This window comes from Sphaeramia orbicularis, chromosome 14 (genome assembly GCF_902148855.1).
Source record: "Sphaeramia orbicularis chromosome 14, fSphaOr1.1, whole genome shotgun sequence".
Lineage (NCBI taxonomy): Eukaryota > Metazoa > Chordata > Actinopteri > Kurtiformes > Apogonidae > Sphaeramia > Sphaeramia orbicularis.
The window spans coordinates 34,144,010-34,168,670 of record NC_043970.1 but is presented as its reverse complement, the minus strand read 5'-3'; the positions used below and the strand labels follow the sequence as shown (position 1 = coordinate 34,168,670).

Here is a 24,661-nt window from a genome sequence, read left to right as displayed (position 1 = left end):
TAAACTTTCTATAATTATTTTAAGGAGATTTAAAAGACACTGCTCATGTCAGTTCGTCTGATATCCTGGGAATCACAGTTTATAGATTTAATAATGATTAAAGAACAAAATCTATGGATTTTCCTTTAATCCAGATCTGACAGGTGTTAAACATCTGAATACTGACTGTTAAACCGTTTTTTGAGTGAGTGAGATGGTGATTTTGGTCATTTGTTTGACCAAGTTACTAATGTGTGCTTCAAGTATGTGAAATTATTTAAGTTATAGTAGAAAGCAGTGGTTTCATGTTACACTTTAGTAAAATATACCACCAGTAAGTAATAGTTTTTTTTTTTAATTATAAAATGTATTGTACAATTATTACACATTGGGTTTTTTTATTATCATAGTCTGGTTCTTTGTCTAAATGGTGCTCTAAGGGGACATTGTCTTTGTTAAAAATACGACACCTATACAATTTAGCACACCAGTCTGAAAATTCCCTCAAAAACACATTTTAATATTTTATTAAAGCGGAACTTAAATTTGACGATACACGGAACATATTCGTCGTCGGACCAGTTTCCGGTACGACGGTGAAGTTTGTTAGCTAGGGAAAGTTGAAAATAGCTTACAATGTGCATTTTTTGCGTTAATATTTTATGTTGCGTTAATGTTCCACCAAACTTGAATGTAAAAATGACTGTGAACATTCTGACATGGATATTTACTGTGTGTTTACTGACAGCGGCAGGTAAGACTTAAAGCTAATTGTGAGTTACTGACCATTTGGAATCATAAATGACATTTACTCCGAGTTGATACGACGACATCGTCAGTGTCCACATATCAGTGATATTTAGAGGTTTGTCGTCCTGACACACAGCAGCGGATGACATGTTGGATATACCAGGGGGAAAGATGATAATGGGAACCAGTGCTGCTGATGGGAGAGATGGAGAGTCCCCAGCCAGAGAGGTGACAACTGGGCCTTTTAAAATAGACAAGTACCCGGTCACAAACGCGGATTTCAGGTATTTAAACCCATTTTATGATCAGGTTGTGTAATGAGTAAGTTACAAACAGTTAATGTACCAGCTAACCAAGCCTTAAATCACCACAGAGACTTTGTGAGAGCACAGAAATACAAAACTGAAGCTGAGACGTTTGGCTGGAGTTTTGTGTTTCAAGATTTTGTGTCAGAAGAGATGAAGAGCAAAGTCACACAGAGGATAGAGGTAATGGAATTTAGATTTATGATTATTTGAAAAATAATGAGATTAGTTAATTATAAACTTGTATTTTAATCAGTATTGTTTAGTTTTTGTAAGAAAAATTGCGAACATTATCTGTTTTCAGCAAACTTCAGTGTAAATTAAACATATGTGATAATAATTCAGGCTTACTGATAAAAGGAACATTTATTAGCTTCTCAAATTTCTTGTGAATAGTTCGCCTCAGCTGAGCTGAACGTAATGCTACTTTTTCAATCCTTCCCCTCCAGTCTGCTCCCTGGTGGCTGCCAATAGAGCGGGTGTTTTGGAGACAGGTAAATTCACACACGTTAACTTGGATCTCTGTTTCTCACATCATGCACCACAGCTCTGACTGATACCTACTTTTGAGACTTTTGACTCTTGTTCTTCAGCCTGCAGGGCCTGGTTCAGGCATCCGGGAGCGCCTAAACTTCCCTGTGGTTCAGGTGAGCTGGAATGATGCCCAGTTGTTTTGCCAGTGGAAGGGGAAGAGACTGCCTTCTGAAGAGGAGTGGGAATGGGCTGCACGTGGAGGGCTGCAAGGTAGATATTTTGTGATTCTGTTCCAAAAAGATTTGATTTCTTTGACACATGAGTACTTTTTGACCCTTGACTACAGCATCTTGTCCTGTACAGATACGTTTTGTGCTTATGTACATTTAAGCATCTCATATTTTGATTTGGATCTATGAAGAGTGAAGTTCCTCGTAGTTAGTTATTATATAACAATCCCAAAAATAATGAATGGATACATATGAGTAGGGCAAATTGGAAGAGTAATACTAATATTTTTGAAAGGTTTCCAGATAGGACACCTCCATAACATGTTTAAATATTTATTGTCTCTGTTATCCACTCACCCCAAACTTCTACCCCAACTACCCTGAGCTGCAGACATCTAAATAATAAAATAAATAACTAATAATAATAATCACCTATAAAATCTTTCCATCTTTTGGAGAAGAGTACAAATTGACCTTACTGACTCAAAGGTACCTCTACTGTCTATATAATAATTATACCCTCAGTGGCCACTTTATTAGGCACACCTTGCTAGAACCAGTTCAACCTAATAAAATGGCCGTCGAATTCATATGCTGCTGCTGTAGCCCATCTACTTCAAGGTTTGACATGTTGGACATTCAAGATGCTCTTGTGCATCGTTATAACCAGTGTTTATTTGAGTTTCACCTTTCTGTCAGCACAAACCAGTCTAGCCATTCTCTGACCTGTGGCATCAACAAGGCATTTTTACTGAGAGACGTGATGCTCACTGAATATTTTTTTCATTTTCAGACCATTCTCTGTAAACCCGAGAGATGGTTGTGCGTGAAAATCTCAGCAGATCAAGAGTGTGTGAAAATACTCAGACCAGCCCATCTGGCACCATCACCCTCATTTAATTTGCCTTTCCTCCCCATTCAGCATGTTATGTGATGATCTATTAGATGTTTAAGTTGAGAGGTTATGGAGCAGATTTATTTATTTATGTGGTCTTGAGGAGGGTCTGGATTTGCTCTGTTGTAAAGTGTCACTTGTTGAGATTCAGGCAGTAGTTGGAGCAATCGCACAACATTGTCTCAATGTATTTTGTGTTGAGATTAAACTGTTGAGGTAATGATTCAGCTGCATGTGAGAAACACTTTAAACTCTGAAGACAAATGTTCATAACCACATTGGTGAGTCCTAACACCTCTCCTGCCTCGTGTGTTCCAGGTCGGATTTACCCGTGGGGAAACAAGTTTCAAGCAAACAGAACCAACCTGTGGCAGGTTAGTCTGCTATGTTCATATACACTGCATCAGCAAAATATGTAATCCTCACATCATGGTTTACCTAGAAATGCACTTGTGAACATCAGTTACTTTCCCACTCATTGGGAAACTAGATTCTCACTCATATTTCCTGTGCACAGGTATTTTCATTTAAACTACCTTGTTCAGATCTCCTCTTTAAACCACTTTAAACATTCTCTTTTCTGACATTCTCCTCCTTCTCATATCTGTCACCACATTTGTCGCCATGTCCACCACAACTAAGTCCATTTGTGATATGTCAGCCTTTTCTGCATGTTTTTCTTTTCTATTTGATATTGATGTGTGTGTTTGTGTGACAATTCTATGTACAATCATGTAGTCTAAGTCTCTCATGACTGTGTAGATGTTTACAGGATAATGGCCTAGTTTGTCTGTCTGTGGGACAGACAATTATCTTTAAGGTAATAAAAATTTCTGACAACATGATGTGATTGCCAGTATAATCCGGGTTCCCACAGGGTCTTAAAAAGTCTTAAAAATATTGAATCAACGAATCTGCTTTTAATACCTTAAAAAGTCTTTAAAAGGTTTTAAATTTGATATGATAGGTCTTAAGTCACATTACCATAAACTTGTTCTCTGTATTGTGTTTAAATGTCCAAGCTGCAAAGAAAATAACATTAGTCTACTCAGTTCCACCCGTTCCAACCCAACAATTTATATTAAATTAGGAACCAATTACCACCAACTTTGCAGCCCCCGGTGAGGAATGACTCAAAACGGTGCAAATCAAGGCACTGGAGTACATAAATAAATTTTCCTATTTCCTAATTTTCTAGGACTCACAAATTTTTGCAAGTATGGACGTGAAATTTTACGATGTACATTGATGGTCCTGAGTACTGATTTTGTTTCATGTATATACATGTGATGACAGTAAATTGAACCTTGAACCTTGAAATAGACTGTGAAATGGGCATTAAATTCTGTTATAAGTAGTCTTAAAAAGGTATTAAAAAGTCTTAAATTTAACTTGTAGAAACCTGTAGGAACCCTGATAATTTACTCTAACCTTAACCTGTTTAGAAGTGTTACTGTCGATATAAGTGTGTATGTGTTTGATACAGCATGTTTAGTCCAGTTGTATAAATTCAGGTAGAGCATAGATTTAGTTTTTACAGCCTAGAGTTGTATTTTCTGATATTTTTGTTCGTATTTCAACAAATACTAGTTGTAAAAATTGCACGAGACTTGATAATGTCCTAAAGTCAGACAAATGCTCACAATCACTTCATGAATAATTGTAGAAAATGTTTTTCAATAGTAGTTACTGATCAATTTTTTATGTGATAGGGGTCATTTCCAGATGGAGACACTGCAGAGGATGGATTCCACGGCATCTCCCCTGTCACAGCTTTTCCTCCTCAGAACAATTACGGTAAATGCACTAAATAAAACTAACTATGAATAAAAAATGTAATGATTACACTTATGGGAAAATGTTTTTACAAAACTTGATTAAAGTCTAAAGAAAGTATGACGTTTTCATATTGTCATAATGAATCCATAACTGATGTATTGATGCCATGTTGATTGTACTCACAGGATTATATGACATGTTGGGGAACACATGGGAGTGGACATCTACACCTTTTCCTGGAGCGCGACCAATGTATGTGCTGCGTGGGGCGTCTTGGATTGACACTGTGGATGGCACAGCCAATCACAAAGCCCGAATCACTACCAGGTGTGTTAATAAAAGAAACACGTATCATCAGACCTTGAGCCTGGGGAGTAACCGCTGCTTCTGATTGTGTGTCCGCAGGATGGGAAACACTCCAGACTCTGCCTCGGATAACCTGGGCTTCAGGTGCGCTGCCTCCGCTGGAAGCAAACAAGGAAAGAAAAAGGAGAAAACTGAACTGTAGCAACTAACAGGGTGAAAAAACATAGAGTGAATGAAGATGACGCTGGCTTGAACCAGTGATAACTCCAATGAGGTACATGAATGTGATGATTCTGGATAGAAACAAGAGACCAATTAAGTAAAAATGACAAAAAAAAAGAATTATTGTGATATAGATGTAATGACAAACTGTATTTCTCCCATGGAGATATTCTGAATTTTTAATAAGTGAAAAAAGTTTACTTGAACTGTTGATACCTGAACATTGGTGCCTTTGTGAAACTTTAAGGAATAAACTTTTTTTTTTACTGTTTCAAACTTTCACAAAGAGGGTTTTCATTGAAGCCAATGTACCGTCATGGTAGGGACAAAAAATCTAAACCCCGACTGAGTGGATGAAAGAGGACACTGATTGTCTTCCCTCCTCACACTGGGATCTGTGCTTTTGTGGAGTGTTTTATGTGACTAGAAAGTAAACTAGCCGTCGCTTCAGCAGTGGCCTCATCTAATCCTGCCTTTGTTTATTTTGTTTACTGTCTCACTAGTGACCGACTGAGTGGGAACATGGACTGAACCGGTTCTGGTTCTGCGTCCTTCTCGGGTATTTGTTAACTGCATAAAGCCAAGTGTCCAGGTCTGATCACCAAACAGATTTAAAGTTAATAGTAAAAACAGTGTGTCGTCAGGACCTCTGATACATTTCTTCACATTTTCATACACACACAGGGCAAAATTAGGTTTGTTTTTGTGTGGTGTATATGGACAATCCTGCTATTGTGAAAGTTTAACAAGGACAGTTTACATTGGATGATAAAACACAGATGAGCTAAGTTTCTCAATGTTTGCAGCATTTTGCATTAATTTCATATTGTGAAACTATTTTGCAACACAAGCATTTTGTGGGAAGTACTTGTAGGAATTATGCATATACACTTCCTGTTAATGCTGTCTAATTTAAAGAGTTAAAATTTTAAGTACTTTTGAAGTAGCAGACCTAGAATTTTCAGTATTCATCAAGGTTTTGCTCTGAAAATAGTGAAAAATGCTTAAATTGCAAAATGGAGGTTATTCCTTTCCTGTTCAATGAAAATGCAACCTTTAGTTTAGCTGTACATCATACACAGTTTTTAAAAAGTTAGGACATTATGCAGGAGAGTTCAGAGGCCAAAAATTGCTTATGGAAATATACTCAGTGCCAATGAAAACGCAACACTTGAAGATTCTTATATTTTTTTTTAATTGATGAGGATTTTTATTCCATAAGCTCTTTGGAATTAATCATAGGCCATTTCTATACAGTAAAAATAAAAAATCACATCCAAATTTGTTGACAAAAAATAAGGATAAAGAAAGAAACTCAAGGACCCCCAAAACCAAAAGTCACAAAGCGGTCCTGGAGGTGCTGCAGCTCAATGTAACGATCCTGCTGTGGTGTGGTCACACGTGCTCGTCCAGGGCGAGGTCTGTCTGCAGTTGAGCCAGTTTCTTCATGCCTCTGTTGCATCCTGACTATGGTGGACACATTGCATCCAAAACGGCGCGCCACCTGCTGAGCAGAGATTCTGGCCTCCAGGAGCCCCATAGCAGGGCATCTTTGGTAACGTATCAGTCTAGGCATCGCTGAGTTATTGCAAATGATTTTCGTGCTTTTCAGCTTGCCTTTATATACAGAACATGACCACTCCTTAACTGACCACAATTCCTTAAGTTGAGCAGTTCATTGCTGAGCAATGAGAAAAACAAGTCTTATGAATGCAGACAAGTTCATTCAAGCGTGACAATAGCTCAACCCATCTCAGGCTGTTAAGAAATTGGGATTATCTTATACAGGTGAAACTTAAACATACTGATGCAGCTCAGGAACAATAAAACACATTCAAGTGTTGCGTTTTCATTGGCACTGAGTATACCTTCCCTTAAAAAAGGAATCATACAAATCATATACTAATCCAATTACAGTCATCAAAATAAAATAAGAAAGAAAAAAACTATGCAAAATGTTTCTTATATAATTTGTGAATGTGTTTCTCATGTATAGCATATAACTGTAGTAAAGAAAGAATGATTTAAATAGTTTTTGTCTTCATTTCAGGCAGCCAGAAAATAATTGGTTTAAATACTGAATCATCCATAACATCCATAAAATGTATTTCACCCTGATGAAAGCCATCATTTTATATCTAGAATGAAATGAAGTTCTTCTACATGATGAGTGTTGCTGGAGTTCTCGACCTACAGAGAGTTTTTCTCTTCCGTGCGCCTTGGAAGTAGGTGAAGTTAAACTAGAGCCCTCTATTTAGATTTAATTTGTTGGTCTTATCTCCCAGCTCTAATTGATTAATCAAATTATTTTACCAAAATGAAAGAATTTGATAACTGAGGACATTTTAGAACTGATTTTAATGTGCCTTGACCTGTTTTATTTTTGTTAATCACAGTATATCTTTTACTCTAAAATGAAGCTGTTCAATCCACTGGCCGACCCATTTTTTCCTCCCCTGGTTTTAATGAATTTAATCATAAATGACTAGCGTTAGATTTTACCTTGCTTCAAAAATAAATACAGTAGTTTTTAACGTAATTTGATTAGTGAGGATGAAAAATGACACAGAAATGACTACAGCGAGCACTTTTACTGTAATCCTCTTAGAGCCTGGATTCATGTGTGTAAAGGGTCTAATTAATGATGACCTACATTCTGCAGAAGGAAACATGCAGAGTATTGAGCACAGATTGAAATAGAAGGAAGATAGAATAGAGATAGAAGAAAGACAATGCATAAAACCTCTAACCACTTCCTGTAAGTTTTAGACAACTGGGCGTACATTAATTATAATTGTAGTTGACAGGTGGTTGAGTGAAAAATGGGTCAAAGCAAAAACTGGCAGAACATCATATGCACTTAACTGCAGAATAAATAAACACAAAAGGATACAGTGAAGAGGTTTGGAAATAATAATTGTGGTTTAGGTTTGTTGTTGTACTGTAGCCAGCCCCACATCATATAAAGCACTGAGTTCCTTTTCAGTACATGTCACTGACTCATCTCCGCTCATGTTGTCGATTTGTCACCAATAAAATCAGCCTTTTTCCTCCATGATGTGCAGAATGACCACAATCGGTGTTTTCCCCAATGAAGTTTCACACTTAAAATAAATTGATGACTAATTTTCTGTGGTAAGGAAGGGAAAAAAATGTACTTCTCGTCATCTAATCTTTATTTGGTGTTGATTGTAGCTGTGTAAAAGGGCAGTCTAAATCCATAATGCGTCAAACAGGTATAGTTTAATTATATCACAGGTTCAAAAGGTCTCCTCCCTTTGTTGACATGCGGCTCTGGTATGTTTGCACGTCATGTGTTTGTGCAGCGACTCACAAGGAGGAAGAAGTCCCACATGGGCCACATGAAGCCACAGCCTCCGGTGACATCACATCATTGTCATGTCGTGTGCCTGTGAAGACGCACAAAGTTCAGGAAAAACTAGTTTGGAGGCATTCTGACCGTCATCGTCCTCCCTCCTGCTCTGGGCTCTGGCTCTTTCATATACACTGTCTCTGTATCTGCAGATGACTTAATTGACTTTACTGTCATTTCTTCAGTGCTGATCATGGACTACTCTCAGCCTTTCTCAGTCCTGAATGAGAGGTTGAGGCCTCCGTTCACCTCCAGTGACCAGCTCTACAACTCTTTAACCAGACTGGAGGGCAGACATCTGGGTTCAATTGGGGGCAGATCTGCAGTTTATCGACCAACCATCCTGCCAGTGCAGACGCAACCAAGAGTGTCTGTGGCAGTTTCAGAACCAGAGGAACCTGAAGACGATGGAGAACAAAGGGATCTAGACACTGATGGGCTGGAGGAAGAAGTTGCTCCCCATGTACCTGCTGATGCCTCCTGTCTGCTGTCTGAGCTCAGTTTAACAGATGTGGGAGAGGAGAAGCTGGTTGAGGAGGACAGGAGGTCCTGCCAGTCTGACGAGAAGGACAGTCCAGGTGATCTGAGCTCAGAACAGACTGGAGAGTCCTCAGAGTCGGCAAACTCAGCAGGTGAAGGCAGCCCTTTCCAGAGGCATTACATAGATGGGACTTTACCAGACCTGATTAAAAGTGGCAGGCCGCTCGGCAGACGCAGGACGGTATCACATGTCTCAGACACGGTAGGTCTTTATCCGTCTCCATGACAGAAGGCTTGTTAGTGTCCTGTGGTTTTTAAATCTATTCTTCTACAGGCAGGTTTTTCAAAACCAGTTATACAGGGAGGAGACAATCTCAACTGTCATTCAGTGTATTCTTTACAAAAAGATAAAATAAAGGATCAAGTTGTCAGGACTCCAGGGGTACAAGATAATGTCCTTCTGTGTGATCCAAATAATACTGAACTCTAATGTTAGACCAAAGTGATCCTCCAGGTGCTGCAAAAATGATGATTTTACACAATGCCACAGTATCATCTGATGATGATAGTGCCCTCTTTATGTCTATTAATACATGTCTACAGTTCCATTGCACATTTAGCGCTCTCTGCTTATGCATTCCTTTGTGCATATTTACAATGTATGTACTCAGTAGTGGAATGTAACTAAGTACTTTTACTAAAGCACTGTACGTAAGCATACATACTTTAAATTTCATGCGGCTTTACACCTCTACGTAACCAAAGACTAGTTCCAGAGGGAATGTATATAGGAATATGTACTCAATAATTCTATTTACATTTATATTTGTTCCACTGATACAAACATGAGAGAATTTGTGTTTTCTTTAACATAAATGAAGATGATATACCGATGGTATAAATTAGTCAATAGAAATCACCAGAATAATATTTAATAGTAAAAAGTTTCCCCTTTGCTCTTTCCTACACATCTCAGAGTCAGATAATGTACTTTTCTACTTCATTGCATTTGTCTGTCCAGTGAAAACTAAATATCTCAGTGTTGATTAAGAGATGAAGTGTTCCTGCACAGGCTGAAATTGAAATCCTTCTCAAGAAAAATGAAGTGTTTAAGAACACTCTTGGATGTCTATAGAAAATATCAAAAAGCCAAGTATATGAAGAGTTTCAAATGGGTTCAACCTTAAACATGTACAGCAGTAAAATTAATCCTAAAGCATCATATCCTCCTGAGTTTGAGCAATGCATTTTTGTTTTCTGTAGGCGACAAGTTTCACAGCTCTACTTACAAAAAAAGCCCTGTCTACTGCAAAGGACATTCCATAAAAAATAAAAATAAAAATTGTATCTGAAAAAAAAACTGTTACATCATACTTTTTCCAATCAAGACAATTATTTAATGGAAAAAAAGCCAAAACATTTACTTTCCTGGGTCTCAGAAGGATATATAATAGTAAAACAGTGACATGAACAATTTTACTGCACGCTGACTCTCACTTCAAGTACATTTTGCAGATAATACATTTACTTAAGTGAAGTTTCAAATGTAAAACCTTTCCATGCAGTAGAATATTTTCACACTGTGATGTAGGTACTTTTACTGTGGTCGAGACTCTGAATGTGTCTTCCCCTACCATCTCTGTAAGTGCTGAAAAACCTCTCAGCCGGTATGACTGGATTTCTCCTCTCCAGTTTCACCCAGGAATCTAGTTTAGCAGTTTCTATTTACACTGTGTTAAAATGTCATGAGATGGTGCTTTATATGTGTGGGAGAAATGACACCGGCAGCACAGTAAAAACAATGCGTGTGCTGTTAAACTGTACTGATATGATGTTTATCGTGCGCAGCTTAAAGAAGTGCGCAGGGAGGTGGAGCTGTCCCGTCGGCGGAGTGTCAAACTCAAGGCCCAGGTCGACAAGCTGCAGGAGAACAGAGATGGACCAGGATGGAGCCAGCATAGAGAGCGGGTAACATTTACAGACAGTATATCAGGGAAGAAAACATTGTACAGCTTCAGGAACAACATCATTTATGTCTTGTCTTTGCATCACAGGTCACTGAGGAGGTCTTGTCTATTCTGCGGCTCCTGCATCCACTGACTGATCCAGAGTCCAGCCTCAGCACACACTCTGAGGGTGAAAACCGCCTGGACGCAGCCCTGGTCCAGCTGCAGAGCGTGGCTCGCATTTTAGCAATCAATCACACCAACCAGGTTAGGGCAACACCTGCACGTACAATAATGATCCCTACTCTTATCATTTCACTGCAGTCATTGTGTGCGTTGATTTTAGAGGGCATGTCACTCACAAGGGTGTTTGCTTTGCTTGTACTTGTGAACAAAGGTGGCTAATTATTGACATGTAGACAGAGTTTTTGATCATAGCACATATGTAGAAAACATGGCAACACAATACCTTTCTCTGTAAAATCTAACCTTAGTCGACAAAAGGTTCTTTCATGTTTTTTTGGGGGTTTTTTTTGGGTGGGGGGGGGGGCGCAAGAATTCTGTTGTCAACAAGATAGTTGAACATGGATACTATTACTGAAAGGAAAAACAAGTGACCTCGTGATGATGTGTATCAGTCCTTAATACTTCCCTGAAAGGAACATTTTTGCTCCACCTGGGTTTTATGGCTCTGGAATGTGGCCCGTCAGGTTCACAGGTGACACTATAGGTTAGGGATTTGAGTCTGCCAGATATGAGTCAGGAGGAAGTCACAAATAGGAGTGTGTCTGACAACAGAGTGGTTTATTAGACTCAGAAAGTAGTGGAAGACAAAAAAAAAAAGAGGTGAATTAAACTCAAACTGCTTTACTTGTGTGTTCATTCAGAAGGTCAGACCTGGAAAAGGACATGGACCAGAGGACAGTTCTATTCTCCAGCAAGCACTAAGGGATAGAGATGAGGCTATTGAGAAGTGAGTAAACACACACATACAGTTCTACTCATTCCCTCCAAATCAGTTAAAAAAAGGAAGCTGAGATACATTTTTCTATCTTAAGAAATGCGTCACTCTTTCTGTTCTGCTTTGTAGGAAGAAGGCGATGGAGGCCGAGCTTCTGCGGAGCAAAACGGAGATGATGTGTCTCAACAACCAGCTGCTGGAGGCTGTGCAGAAACGTCTGGAACTGTCACTGGAGGTCGAGGCCTGGAAGGTAAATGTTTAACAGAGACAGACTAGGTGTGTGAGCACTGAGCAAAATATATTTGAGAAAATTGAAGCCTTAGGGATGGAGTCAGAAAACATGCAAGCTTAGAAAATCAGGTCAGTGAGTATACACACAAACACAAAGAAGCACACAAGTAATTATTGTTAAAGCACACACATTACATTAACAACTGAAACAAACTATATAATTAAAATTCAAGTACATGCAGGCGCTAACTACCAGCTGGTATCCTGCCACTGCGTTTTGGCCCCAGGCCCGTATGTTCATCTGGTGAGCGCTTGGTTCACTGCAGCATTAAACTGTAAATACTTCACACTTAAAAGAAGAGTTTTCTACTGAGATACAGATTGTGCTTATCTTCTGTGTGACAGTGGTGGAATCTTACATTAAAAACTGAATATAAAAGCAATTTTGACATGTTTCTACTTCAGTATTTCCATTTTATTTTGCATTGTGCTTAGACTCCATAATATTTCAGATGGAAATAATGTACTTGTAACTCTGCTACAAGCTATTTTGCACTTAATTTTTGTGAATAGGTGTTTTGTTATTTTTTCAAAAGAGGGGAAGGGCCTCATGGTAACACCCCCCAGCTCCCAGGCCACACCATATCGATCAAATATACCAAAACCACTTAAAGGTGTTAGAGCACAATTCCTCTAGTGAGCACTGGAAAAAGCCTCCAAAACACTAATTAATGTACCTGCAATTATGTAAAATATTTTAGGAAACATATTTTTAAAGGGCTGCACCACAACACACTCCCATGAACACTACACAAAATACGTTGTTTACATGATAACATTTCTAATTTTACAAATACATTTTGTTCAGTTAACTTCATTCTCTTCCTCCCACAATTATCTGATTTTGTTTTAGTTTATTTAAGTAATAAGTAAGGGGACATTTACATTTTGGGCAGCAGAGTTTATTCAGGTAAGGTTTTCACTTGTTTAGTTTATCAAAGGGAGAGAATCCCCCCACTCTTCCATTTCACCCACTGCTTTTTACACAAAAACAAATGATATGCTTATGTATGATGCAGTACTAAACTACTACTCTACCCTGTACAAAGTATCTCAAATGGGCCTCACACAAAGGAACAACAAGCTCTTGTATTCATTAGTGATGAGAAGCAGTAAAAACACAAACGTTGGAACCTTTTCTGATACTAAAAGTACATTTTACATTTTGAATTCAGGAATTTACTCGTTTGTCTCTACTGCTATTTGTACTGGATCTGGCTTCTTCTACTTTTTCTTGCTTATCACCATCCTGTCATGCTTCTCTGTTTACTTGTGCTGTTCACAGGAGGACTTTCAGCTGATGCTCCAGCAGCAGGTGCAGTATCAACAGCAGTCTGAGCAGTCCCAGAAGAAGTCGTCCCGTCTGGGCATCCTGAGGAGGAACAACAAACCGCCCATCCAGCGGCCGGCCAACTTCCCTCTGCCCACCACCAGCGCCGCCACTGCCACTCCCACTCCCACTGCTAACTCAAACCAAGCCTCCATCCCCAGACCTCCCGTTTCCACTGCTCCAACTCCCAGCATGCCTTCCTCTGGCACCCTGCGCTGGAAGCTCAGGAAGGGCAAAAGTAGTCGTCAAGGAGACCAGGACAATGTGTGGTCCGACCCCCAGAGGGACAGGGACGAAGCAGGCTTTCAAGTCGTATCACTAGATTAAAACAGTGATCACTGTGCACTTTGTACATTCATTCATGCACTACTCTCACATGTAACAATTGAATGTATGTTTGGAAATACAGAAAACTGTGATTAAGAGTGAGTCGAGTGATTGCTGGACACTGCAAAAGCTTTACACTCACTTTCTTCTATGTTGCTTGTTGTAAATAAAAACAATTGTTCTGCAAATCCTTCAAATTATTTGTAGAAGTTTGTTTCGTACTCACCGTAGTCAACTATTTTATGCACAAAGTAAGATAAACAACAATTTTGTAATTTTTTCCCCATTTTATTGAATAGTATCAGTTTATACATCTTTGATATATACTCCCCTTGTGTATATGCCTGTTCCAAACATTTAAAATGTATATATGCAGTTATTTCGGTTTAGTGTCACCACTTTGGCAACAATTAATTTTAATACACAATTATAGCACAGCAAAGTCACTCCTGAAGACAAGAGAAGAGGCATGCTCATAGTAAAACAGTACGATCCTGAACACACAACAATGTCTCAAACAGCTTGAACAGTTGAATAATGGAGTAAACGAGCTTTCAAATACTGTTAAGTCTCTTTTGACGTATTCTTGTCCCACCACAGCAGGACCTGCATACAAATGTCAGTGCTGCCAAAAAACCCAGACAATCTGTTTACATTGTGCAACAAGACATATCTGTCCTGTGGTTGAGAAGGATGAGGGGTGTTTCTCCGCTCACTAATGAATAAAACAAGTTTTCCCCTACGCGTATGTTTTGATTATCTGAAGTCTTTTAGACTTAAAACTCTGCTCGACATAAACAACTACACCAGCTCCATGAAGGGAGATGCCTTCATATAAGAATTTATACAGAACTGGCAACCCAGCTGCCAATCGACACTTAGCTTTTTTTTTGTAAGATAAAATTTTCCTTTATATCAAGTTTTTACAGAAATGGAAAACAAGCTCTCGACAAAAGAGGTACATACAAATATACAACACCCTGCTTATTCAAACAAATGGCAGTTTCACTACTGGACCGTTGAAACCATGAGAACAGAAATGATATCATCACTATTACGATTAGATAACAATGTACATTGTTGCAGCATATATTTGTGAAATACCCATATAGACTTGAGCCATAAAAAGGGTTTAAGTGAAATACAGGTAATAAACTGGCCAAACATATCTCATTAAAACATTACATCAGATGAAACTGACCAGATACACAGACAACATTACTCAGACAGACTGAAGAGTAGATAAGTGTATAACAGGAAATGGTTACCTGAGATAGTCAGGCAACAGTTTATACAATAGCAATACTGCATTTTAGCTCGTTTTTCATAGAGGATATTGTTTGCATAAAAAATGTAACCAGCGTTCTCACTGACCTCCAGTGTAGAGTGGATAAATGAGCTGTAAACCCTCAACTCTGACAGAATGGTAATAAACAGAAAGAGTGAGGAGAAAACAAAAATAAAACATAAAATACAGCATGAAAAGAGCGTCAACAGTTCTTAACACTTTTCTGTACACATTAACATCTGCTTCACAGCCACTTTGATACTAAACAGCACAAAGTACAGCTTTATATTTGCACTCTCTTCATTTGTCTAAATATCTATCTATATATACTGTATATATGTATATATATAGAGAGAGATATTTACAGTATTTGTTTCATTCCAGTGCTGTCAAAATTTCTATAAGTATTTTGCTGCTGATTCACTTCAGCAGCCAGAGATTGTACTTGAAGCCACTTTTTCCTCTCATCATGGCATAAATGTGTCAACATAAAGACAGTACTGTGCAAATGGGAGTTTCTTTGGATTAGTATATCGCCTCTGAAACAGCTCCACTGTGTTAAACTGTAAATATCACCACTACTGCCTTCCTACTGAGTTATAAATGAATAAAAACACATCCAGAAACCAGTTACTCTAGCAACACTACTTGTCTGGCAAAGAAGCTAAACAATACAAAAAAAACAAAAAAAAAATCTACCACACTACACGGCACAGTTTTTCATATAGTTAAAAGGTAACGGCTGTAAAACGGAGAGTTTGGTCTGGCGTTGGCATTAAACATCAGCGACATTAAAGACTCTTTCTGTTGCTGAAGCTTCGTTATCCTCGCTGTCAGTTTGTGTATGGACCCCTCAAAACACAAAGTTCTGAACCTGTAGTTACAGAGGCGACTATGAGTGTAGGAAGGTGATGATGGAGCTGATGAAATCTAGGGGTTTATCTGCGTGGATCCAGTGGCTCGCATCTGGGATGTACTGGATGTCAGCGTAAGGGAAGAGCCTCTGGATTTCTGGGTAATCGTCAGAGCTGGATCAGGAGTGAAGAGGAATAGAAAAAACTAAGCATAAGGTGAAAGGGCTGGACAGGAAAATACTAAATACTATATTTATTTTAAAATGTGTTACAGTGACTTAAACCTTTTTCAGAGGTATGTGATTATAGGATTTTTGGCTGAAATTTATGTTGACTTTTGTTGACTTGTTTACTTAGATGACAGCTAATGTTTAGAGCAGTGGCCAAATTCAAGGAAATCTTTAGTCAGCGTAATGGCCCATTTCATTTAGTCAAAGTCAGCATGTCCCATTCACTTAAGTTAATATCAACGCTAATGATATGACATAAGATGAATATATGCCACTGAAAATACATAAAAGTTGACTCATATATGTAGTCATCTGCAAAAAAAAGCCTATATCATTTTGGATATGTTTTCATCAGCCATAAAAACAATGAAAACAACAACTCCCATAACCTACTACATCTATTATCCCTAATTTTGTTCCACATGACTGTAATGAGAATGAAGTTTATTCAAATCTATTCTATTCTATTCTTGGTTTGATTTAAAGGCCTCTAGTGGCAGAAATTACATATGCAGATTGAGATTGCTTACATGTTTAAGTATCTTTTGAATGTATGCACAATACTGCTAAGCAGTAAATAAAAATATTATTTAATTTGTACAATGACATTGTAATGATTTTACAGATTGCTGTTAATCCTGCATTATAGAAATTAAACAATGTCATATTAATTATATCCATTGACATAACATAAACAAAAGCAAAAAAAATCCCATATTACTGAATCTTCTGCATTTCCCATCATTGTAAATTGTGTACTTTACTTATTTTGATCCATTCACACAATAAACACACTTTAAATTGTAAGGAAGCAAAAATAAACACATTTCAACACAGATTGAACATATCAGTTTTTCACAGTTCTGCTGAGTCATTTGCTGCGCCATTGTTTAAAGGAAGTTACTTTCAGTCACCAGATAAATGCTGTGCTCTGTGCCAAGTCACCGCTGGGCTCATTTCCTTGATAGTTTTCACTGATGTGTAGAATGTGGGCTTGTATATTGTTACACTACTGCATGATACTTACTCTCATCTTTATATTAGGAGATCTATGACTGTCTGTGAAGGGACGTGAGAATGTATGATCTAAATCAGGGGTGTCCAATCCTGGTCCTCAAGGGCCAGTATCTTGCATGTCTTAGATGTATCCCACTTCCAACACACCTGATTCAAATGATAAGCCTATCATCAAGCTCTGCAGAAGCCTGATAACGACCGTCAGGTGTGCTGGAAGAGGGAAACATCATGCAATCCTGGTCAATCCTGGTCCTTGAGGGACCAGGATTGGACACCCTTGATCTAAATGGAGTTTGTTTCAGAGAGCAGAAGGAGATGGTTATTAACTGCACTTATTTGAGGGAAGGAAGCAGTTTGAGAACTGCTATGACCCTCATTTAGAAAGCATATGTACAAGGGAATTAATCACTTAGACAGATGAGTAAAATGTTTTTTAGATACAATGTTAACGAAAAACTAAAAAATGTAGTCACTTACTATAATTGAATATTTCCAAACAAACAAAAAAAAAAACAGCATATCCTCATGTCTGTGAACCTAAGTCCAGAACTTCATTTCTTAACCAGGCTTTTTAACAGACTATAGGAACATGTGGGAAACTCACTGAGTGCTGTCACTTCACTTCAACTCACCTCAATTCATCATAATTGATGCTGATCTCAAGGCATAACTTCAGGTCTGGGACTTAATGGATATAAATATTGCTTTTCTATTTTGTGTACTCAAAGCGCTTACATTGAATCTAGACAAGACGAGGGAAGAGTGGGATTCGAACCACCAACCCTTTGGTTATTTGATGACCCGCTCTACCCTCTGAGCCACAGATGCCCTCAAATAATCACTATAACACTATCATTAAACCCATGCTAAACTGATTCTAATTTAAGAATTTACTCTTTATATCTTTTTAACTGATCTACTGAACTCTATTAACTCTATATTTGTGTCACTTTGAGTCTACTGAGTTTGCCTTTTTTGCGGACATTGGTTATAACAACAGAACTGGGCCCATTGGTGTTCACTGGGCTGGGAAATATATTAAATTAATCTCATCAATTATCAGACAATCAAATTGCTCTTAAGACATTTATTGCTCATAAAAAACCTCAAAAGGAAATCTGTTTGCTGATTGTGATAAATTACTTGTGACTTTGTTTCTCTTCATATAAGGCATGTAGTTTTAGTGATGAAAGTATTTTTTAATCATGTTTTGTCCTCAGTTAATAAAGCTAGAAAACTATTGATTAAATGTATTAATACATAAATACAAACACAGAAACTAACTAAAAATACGCAATAAATATAAATAATTTTTGGAAAAAATATATATCAAAAATTCATTTTTTGACATATCCCCCAGCTCTATGTACATGGATAAATGGTGTTGTTTATGTAGTATTTCTACATTCCATTTCTACTCTGTTAATCTTTAATGAAACACATACAAATATAATTGTAACAATTTTTAGGATACTTAGCCTGAAGGTAAAAAAACAGGATTTTTAGGGTCTTGGGGCAGTTTTCTGTTTATCCCAACTGATTATTTTTTTTTAGCTCTGTGTTTGTATTACAGTTTGTTTTACAATGGAAACCATATTTCCCATCATCAGACCAAGTTCTTTTAATGTCTCATTAATTTTGTTTCTCCACTCTGTTATTGAATTTCTATAACCTTGTTGTGCTGTGTTTGTAGGTGCACATGAGCTTATGTGAAATTTGTGTGGTAGTATTCGGCATTTGTTTCTAAATTAATGGCATATTGTGTTGTTGACTGTAAAAGTGAAAATGAGTCACTAACGAATTCAGAGCAAATAAAAGAATTTACACCAAAAAAACGGACTCTAGGCTTTTAAAAAGAAACTAGAGGTGACGATTACATACCATGAGTGTGGGCAAGCAAGACAGACATTAACTTAGAAATGGAGGTCAACAAATGACTCGCTCCAGGTCCAAAACAGACTCCAAGAAAAACTACATACAATCAAATGAGCATGCATAAATTTCATCTTTAGACTCTTAATACAACAGTAAAGGTCAACATGTGTATGATGTTTTTCTTTATTGCTGTTATCATGTATTTGGCCCAGAGAATGACTACCATGACTGGGCAATAAACATTACTATCCACTGATTCTTCTATAGATGACAGATCGTCATTGTGGAGGAAAAGTCTAAGCTGCAACTGTAATGACAACTGGTTCTACATAAGGATGTAAATGTGATAATTTGTTGCATTAATCTAGTGAGTAAATATTCACCTACTTGACTGTCTCTGTAGATATTGAAACCATGTCTGGTGTTTTATACCTGATGTAAGCTGAATTGGCTCCACCCAAAAACAGCGTAGGTCCCTCATAGACAGTGTCAAAACTGGGAAAACTCATGATGCTATCAAGGTGTGCTGAGATGGAGTCTAAGTTGACTCTCCAGGCGTAGTGGCCGTTCTGTTCTACCAGGTTAGTGAGAAGAAACTGACGGACCGAGTGCTCCTGAAAGGGAGACAAACAGAGCTCATAGCTGGACTTAGGCCATATCCACACAAAACTGCATCTTTTCCTATCCGATATCTTTTTCTTTGTTGTTTTCAAAAAAGTGCTCCGTAAACACGGAGTCGTTTCAGGAAATATCTGCATCCACATGAAGCCACTGAAAACAACTGAAAAAGATGTAGTACATATGCCAGGCCAGTATGTGGTGTTGTAATGCTCTCGCAAAAAAAGAAGAAGACATGGAGCATGTGCATAAAGCTTGCGTGCTGTATACAAACCATAGGCCACAGAAGAAGAAGAAGAAGAAGAAGAACAACAACAACAACAACTCTCCGCAATAGATCCAAGAGCATGTAGTGAATATTGTTAGCTATGATTGTTTGTTGCTCATTGTAATGAAAGAGTAGCTGAAGATTTGGATTAAATATTTCCAATAAACTAAATAGCTGTTGTAGCATGAGTGCTATTCTGTAGTCCACCATTGTTGTTGTTGTTGTGAAGCGGCATCTTGCTTCAAGGGTGAAAGGTTATAGAGGTGGGGCTATGACATCATCGTTTTAGAAAAGTTGTGAAATGGTCGCACAGATGAAGACGCGAAACTGGCGTTTTCAAATTTATCCACTCTGGGAACCGGTTTCAAAAAGTTGCAGTTTCAGTGACTGAAAACACTGGTTTCCCGTGGATGAAAGGCCTATCTGATACAAAACTTTTGCGGATATGACCAAAACCGTTTTCGTATGGATAGGGCCTTATTTTGGTCTTTTAAAGCTGTTTAAGACATGAATATCAACTCCCACAAATAACATCTGAAAAGACATTAAGTATTTAGAATCTTTAGAAGTGAATGCCTCATTTCTGACAAACTGTTACATATTTATGGAGTAAAGAATGTTTTACTGACTGATTTTAGATTTATAGAAGTATTATATTGACAGAACTCTGACCTTGACCAAACTGCGGAGCTGGTCCTCGGCCATTCGTCTGGCCGTAGAGCGTGGCAGGTTACTGGAGACCTTCACCTCCTGCATGGCTCGGATGTAATACTGAAAGTTGCCGCGTGCAGTGGTCTGGGTTGGACTGATGTCCACAACCACTAACCTCTCCACCAAACCAGGCTATGAACAGAGAGAGATGGATAAACAGGCTAGATAACTGAGAAACACAGAGGTACAAAATGTGGAAACCAAATGACAAAAAGTAATGACCATAGCAGGCTACTGTATTGAAGCAAGAAAAGGATTACTGTGTTTAGAGAGGACAGGGGTGTACAGTGAAAAATGTCATGGGACATCATAATAAATTCATGGTGACCTTTTGCGTCTGCTCACCTGCATCAGGGCGGTTGTCATCGCTGTCTTTCCTCCCATGCTGTGGCCGATGAGGATGCACTTCTCAATGCGCAGCTGGGAAAGGAGGTGTTTCAGATCACTGCTCATCGCTTCATAGGTCAGCACTGGGCTGTGAGGACTGTTGCCATGGTTACGGGCATCTACAGTCAGCACCTAACTGGACAAAGGACAGTTAGGACACTTGGAGTGGAGGGAAAGGGACGACAGAGAGGAAACTTTGTCAGTTGTATCCTGTTTTTTTCTGTTTTTCTTGGCATACGGCCCAACTCAGCTAAGTGACAACACAAAACAAAAGCACCATTGTGTATACTGAGGTGGTGATATTCTTCAAGCAAAGGCCTTATTATCAGTCTGTATTTGTTACAACTGGACAGACTGCTGGGGAGCTATATCAAATGACTGGAAGCACACTGCCTGACTGTATGTTCCATGCCCACTTTTGTCAGAGGTCTAGTTTCCCAGTGCTGAGAAACCTTTCAAACACATAAAGACCAGTTATTGTGATATAACAACAGTGAGGTGTTTTGTCTTCATCACTGCATTACCTTTCGTCCTGTCCGCTGCACCAGTGACTTCGCTATTGAGTGGAAGTTAGATTTGCTGCCAAAAAGGCCATGAAGAAATACCAGGGGGGTACTCTCCCCCTTCCCATCAAAGACGTCGTAGGTCAAGTTGACAGGGCTGCAAAAAGAAAACAATGTTGATTACACTGACTCCAGTATGTGAGTAATATCTGTAAAGGAGCAGTAATGCATATAAATAAAACTCCTTCAAAGTACTGGGGGGTTATCTGACGCACAGTATGTCCAGATCAAACAGGTTATAAAGGGACGTAACGATTGTTCTCTGATATGTGACCAAAGGCTTCCACCTACTGGTACAACCTACTTGTACAGTTACAGTCTGACAATATTTTCACACGAGTGAAGCCATTCATTGTGAATCATTTACCGTTCTAAAGCAGATTTGATATTCAGAGCATGTCATCATTGGAAAGGTCAGTTATTGTTTAAGCTCTCTGCCTAGGAGAGCATGGTTACATGAATACCAATTAATATCTCCAAATAAAAACACCACTATAAAGCTCTTGTTACTTTTGCTGAGACCGTATTTAAAAGGTGTGAATTAAACTTAAACTTCCAGGATACAATTACTACACTATCACCTCTAAAATTGAATAATTATGTTGTTAGACAGATTTTTTTTTTTAAATTCCTACACATCAGCAATCACCTTCGACCAGGTGCAGTGATTACATGCTGAGTCCCAGTTACACATTTTCACAATCACTTCATGACAAAAAGTAAAAATATTCTATTTCAAATTTATGGGTAACAGTGTAGTTATTTTGTTGAGGTATTTTAGACATAACACTTACTCCAAAGTCACATCTTCAATAAAATTATCAAAAGTCCAAAAGATTATTAATTTACAGGGATGTGGAACAAGGGACTGAAAAAAAAAATCTTCAAAATAAAGACACTTAAAGCAGCAGATATGACATTGTTACAAAGTAAATTACTCAAAAAAAGTATATAGGCTCTCAGTTCCTAGAACAATGCTTAAGTCCTGCAACAAAACTGAACTTTGAACAGAACAGGATCACTCAGTATTATATCGACTCACTCCCAACGATAAATAAAATCACTATTATTAAATATTCATCAAACCACAATGGTTCACCAGCATCACAAACTACATCCAACATGGCCTTAATCTCCTTACTAATGCTATTACTGGCGTAATAAAAACATGGCTTACTGAGAACTATTATAGTAACTACTTCACTTACAGCTTGGTGTAGTGTTCATCAGTCTGAACACCTGTTTTGACTCAGTAAATTCTACAATTTAATATATTAGCCATGCAAATCTCAATAAAAGTGAACATAGTACAGAATATTCCATAAACAGTACATGGGTGTAATGTAAGAGACTCATTTACAATATATTACCTACTGTATGGCCCACTAGTACAGCTTAGCCTAACAGAACCTGTACATTCGTGATATTTAAAATTATGAATAAATATGTTACAAGACGCTTTATACTTAAACGTAAGAGACTTTATCTACAATGCTTTTAGCATAAAGCTGAGCTGAATGTAACGGTTGCTGCTAACCAGGGCTGAATGTCATCTACGTAAAGTGTGTAAAGTTAACACAAACACACGCATGGACACAGTAAATAGCTAATATTACAGACAGATTAAAAAAAAAAAAAAATTCACAGCTGCCACCTCCAAACAACAAAGCACCGGACCACGACAGAGCTTAGGCAGACAGATGGCAGCAGTTAGCCGGGCAGCTAGCAGGCATACCTGGATGAGCTGGCCGCCCGGACGGTGGCAGACACACCGCACACATCCTGCTGTCCGGCCAGCAAACGACAAGACCACCGGCCGCTCAGCACTCCTCTGTGGATCATGCGACACAAAGCGCTCATGGCAGCATATGGTCCGTTACCGGGCGGTCGACAAACAGCATGTGCGTTGAAAACCTCCCGAATGACAGGACGGGACTTCGGATGCACGGCGCCGGAGGTCGAGCCTGAACGGAGCTTCTGTCAACAGCTGATGTGCGTCGTGACGTCAGACGCACAAAATATATGGAGTAAAGTCCTGAGTTTTGGCTGTCAGGCTTCGGCACGACTTGAACACGATTAAATTTGGAGTTATGGAAAACAGAAAAAGAGAAATTATGTATAACACTTTGGTTATTATGGCTAAACAATTTATACACAAATGCAGATTTGTGAAGACCCCCCCCCACACACACACACACACACACACACTGTTCTTAATTTACAAGAATGAAATAACAAACTTCAAAAAGACACTGAGACATGTGAAAACCAAACGAGCCTTGATTGTTTATGAAAATTTGAATGTATTGATTCTTGATTAGACCTCTGACTTTATTTTATTTTATTTTATTTTATTTTATTTTATTTTATGGTGTTCTTTACTAAAATTGCTCACTTAAGTTTGACATTGTTGCTCAGTCTGGAAAAAATAAGTCTTTTTCTATGAAACTGATTGAATGTATAACCAGATTTTGATTAATAAAGTTGGAAAAAATAAATAAAAATAAAACTTAGAAGAGGTAAACAACTCTCAATAAAGCGTAGGGAATGATGTAAAAAAAAAAAAAAAAAAAAAAACGACTTGAACACGAACATTTATTTTTATAGGTTTAAAGTTTTTTCAAGTTAGATCTCAAGGATTGTTTTTTAAACGAATTTACAAATTTTCTTCCCTTGGAATGGATATGTGTGTATATATATATATATGTGTGTGTGTGTATGTATGTATGTATGTATGTATGTATATTGGTGAGTTTGCGTGAAACTCCTATTTCATTTAGGCTACATGAAAATATGATTAATTTACTATTAAACTAGAAGCACTCGGAGAGCGCAGACCTCCGCCTAGGCAGCTCAGTGCCCCCCCATCACCACCAAATTTTCATCATCTGTTCCTTGTGCCAATGTCAACTTTGCCACCATAACTTTTTGAGTTATCTTGCACACAGACAGACAGACAGACAGACAGACAGACAGACAAACGCCGGCAGAAACATAACCTCCTTGGCGGAGGTTAATGGAAATGAAAAGTATCTTTCCCCTAAAACAAATAAATGTATACATTTGAGCAATTCACCTGAATTTACCTCTATATGAACAGAAAGATTTAAACTTCTTGCTTGAGAACATTGTTTTTATTGAAATGTTTCTTTCAGTTAAATGACTGAAAAAAACATTGATTCGTTTTACTTCTTCCAGCTGA

General features: G+C 38.1%; 3 protein-coding genes across 4 annotated transcripts; 2 read left to right on the top strand and 1 right to left on the bottom strand.

Annotated features, from left to right (window-relative positions):
• Nucleotides 1–561: 561 nt before the first annotated feature.
• Nucleotides 562–5,393, top strand: sumf2 (sulfatase modifying factor 2). Of its 2 annotated transcripts, none has more exons than XM_030153596.1 (9): nt 562–733; nt 869–1,013; nt 1,103–1,217; nt 1,484–1,528; nt 1,628–1,778; nt 2,952–3,007; nt 4,346–4,430; nt 4,598–4,739; nt 4,818–5,393. In XM_030153596.1, exons 1-9 carry the CDS (start codon nt 616–618, stop codon nt 4,918–4,920), a joined length of 960 nt encoding a protein of 319 aa, XP_030009456.1. In that variant the 5' UTR covers nt 562–615; the 3' UTR covers nt 4,921–5,393. The 2 variants fall into 2 exon arrangements, with proteins under 2 accessions (XP_030009456.1, XP_030009455.1); XM_030153595.1 differs by having other exon boundaries at nt 866–1,013.
• A 2,595-nt stretch (nt 5,394–7,988) lies between these two features.
• Nucleotides 7,989–15,097, top strand: bicdl2l (bicaudal-D-related protein 2-like). Its single transcript, XM_030153594.1, has 6 exons — nt 7,989–9,055; nt 10,642–10,761; nt 10,848–11,006; nt 11,627–11,712; nt 11,830–11,950; nt 13,277–15,097. Exons 1-6 carry the CDS (start codon nt 8,507–8,509, stop codon nt 13,646–13,648), a joined length of 1,407 nt encoding a protein of 468 aa, XP_030009454.1. The 5' UTR covers nt 7,989–8,506; the 3' UTR covers nt 13,649–15,097.
• On the bottom strand, nt 14,540–23,423 carry abhd11 (abhydrolase domain containing 11). The gene is made up of 6 exons (XM_030153597.1): nt 23,195–23,423; nt 21,421–21,556; nt 20,855–21,028; nt 20,471–20,641; nt 19,345–19,526; nt 14,540–15,964 (listed from the first exon to the last, which is right to left on the bottom strand). The coding sequence occupies exons 1-6, from the start codon at nt 23,317–23,319 to the stop codon at nt 15,829–15,831; spliced, it is 924 nt and encodes a 307-aa protein (XP_030009457.1). The 5' UTR covers nt 23,320–23,423; the 3' UTR covers nt 14,540–15,828.
• Between the last annotated feature and the right edge of the window lie 1,238 nt (nt 23,424–24,661).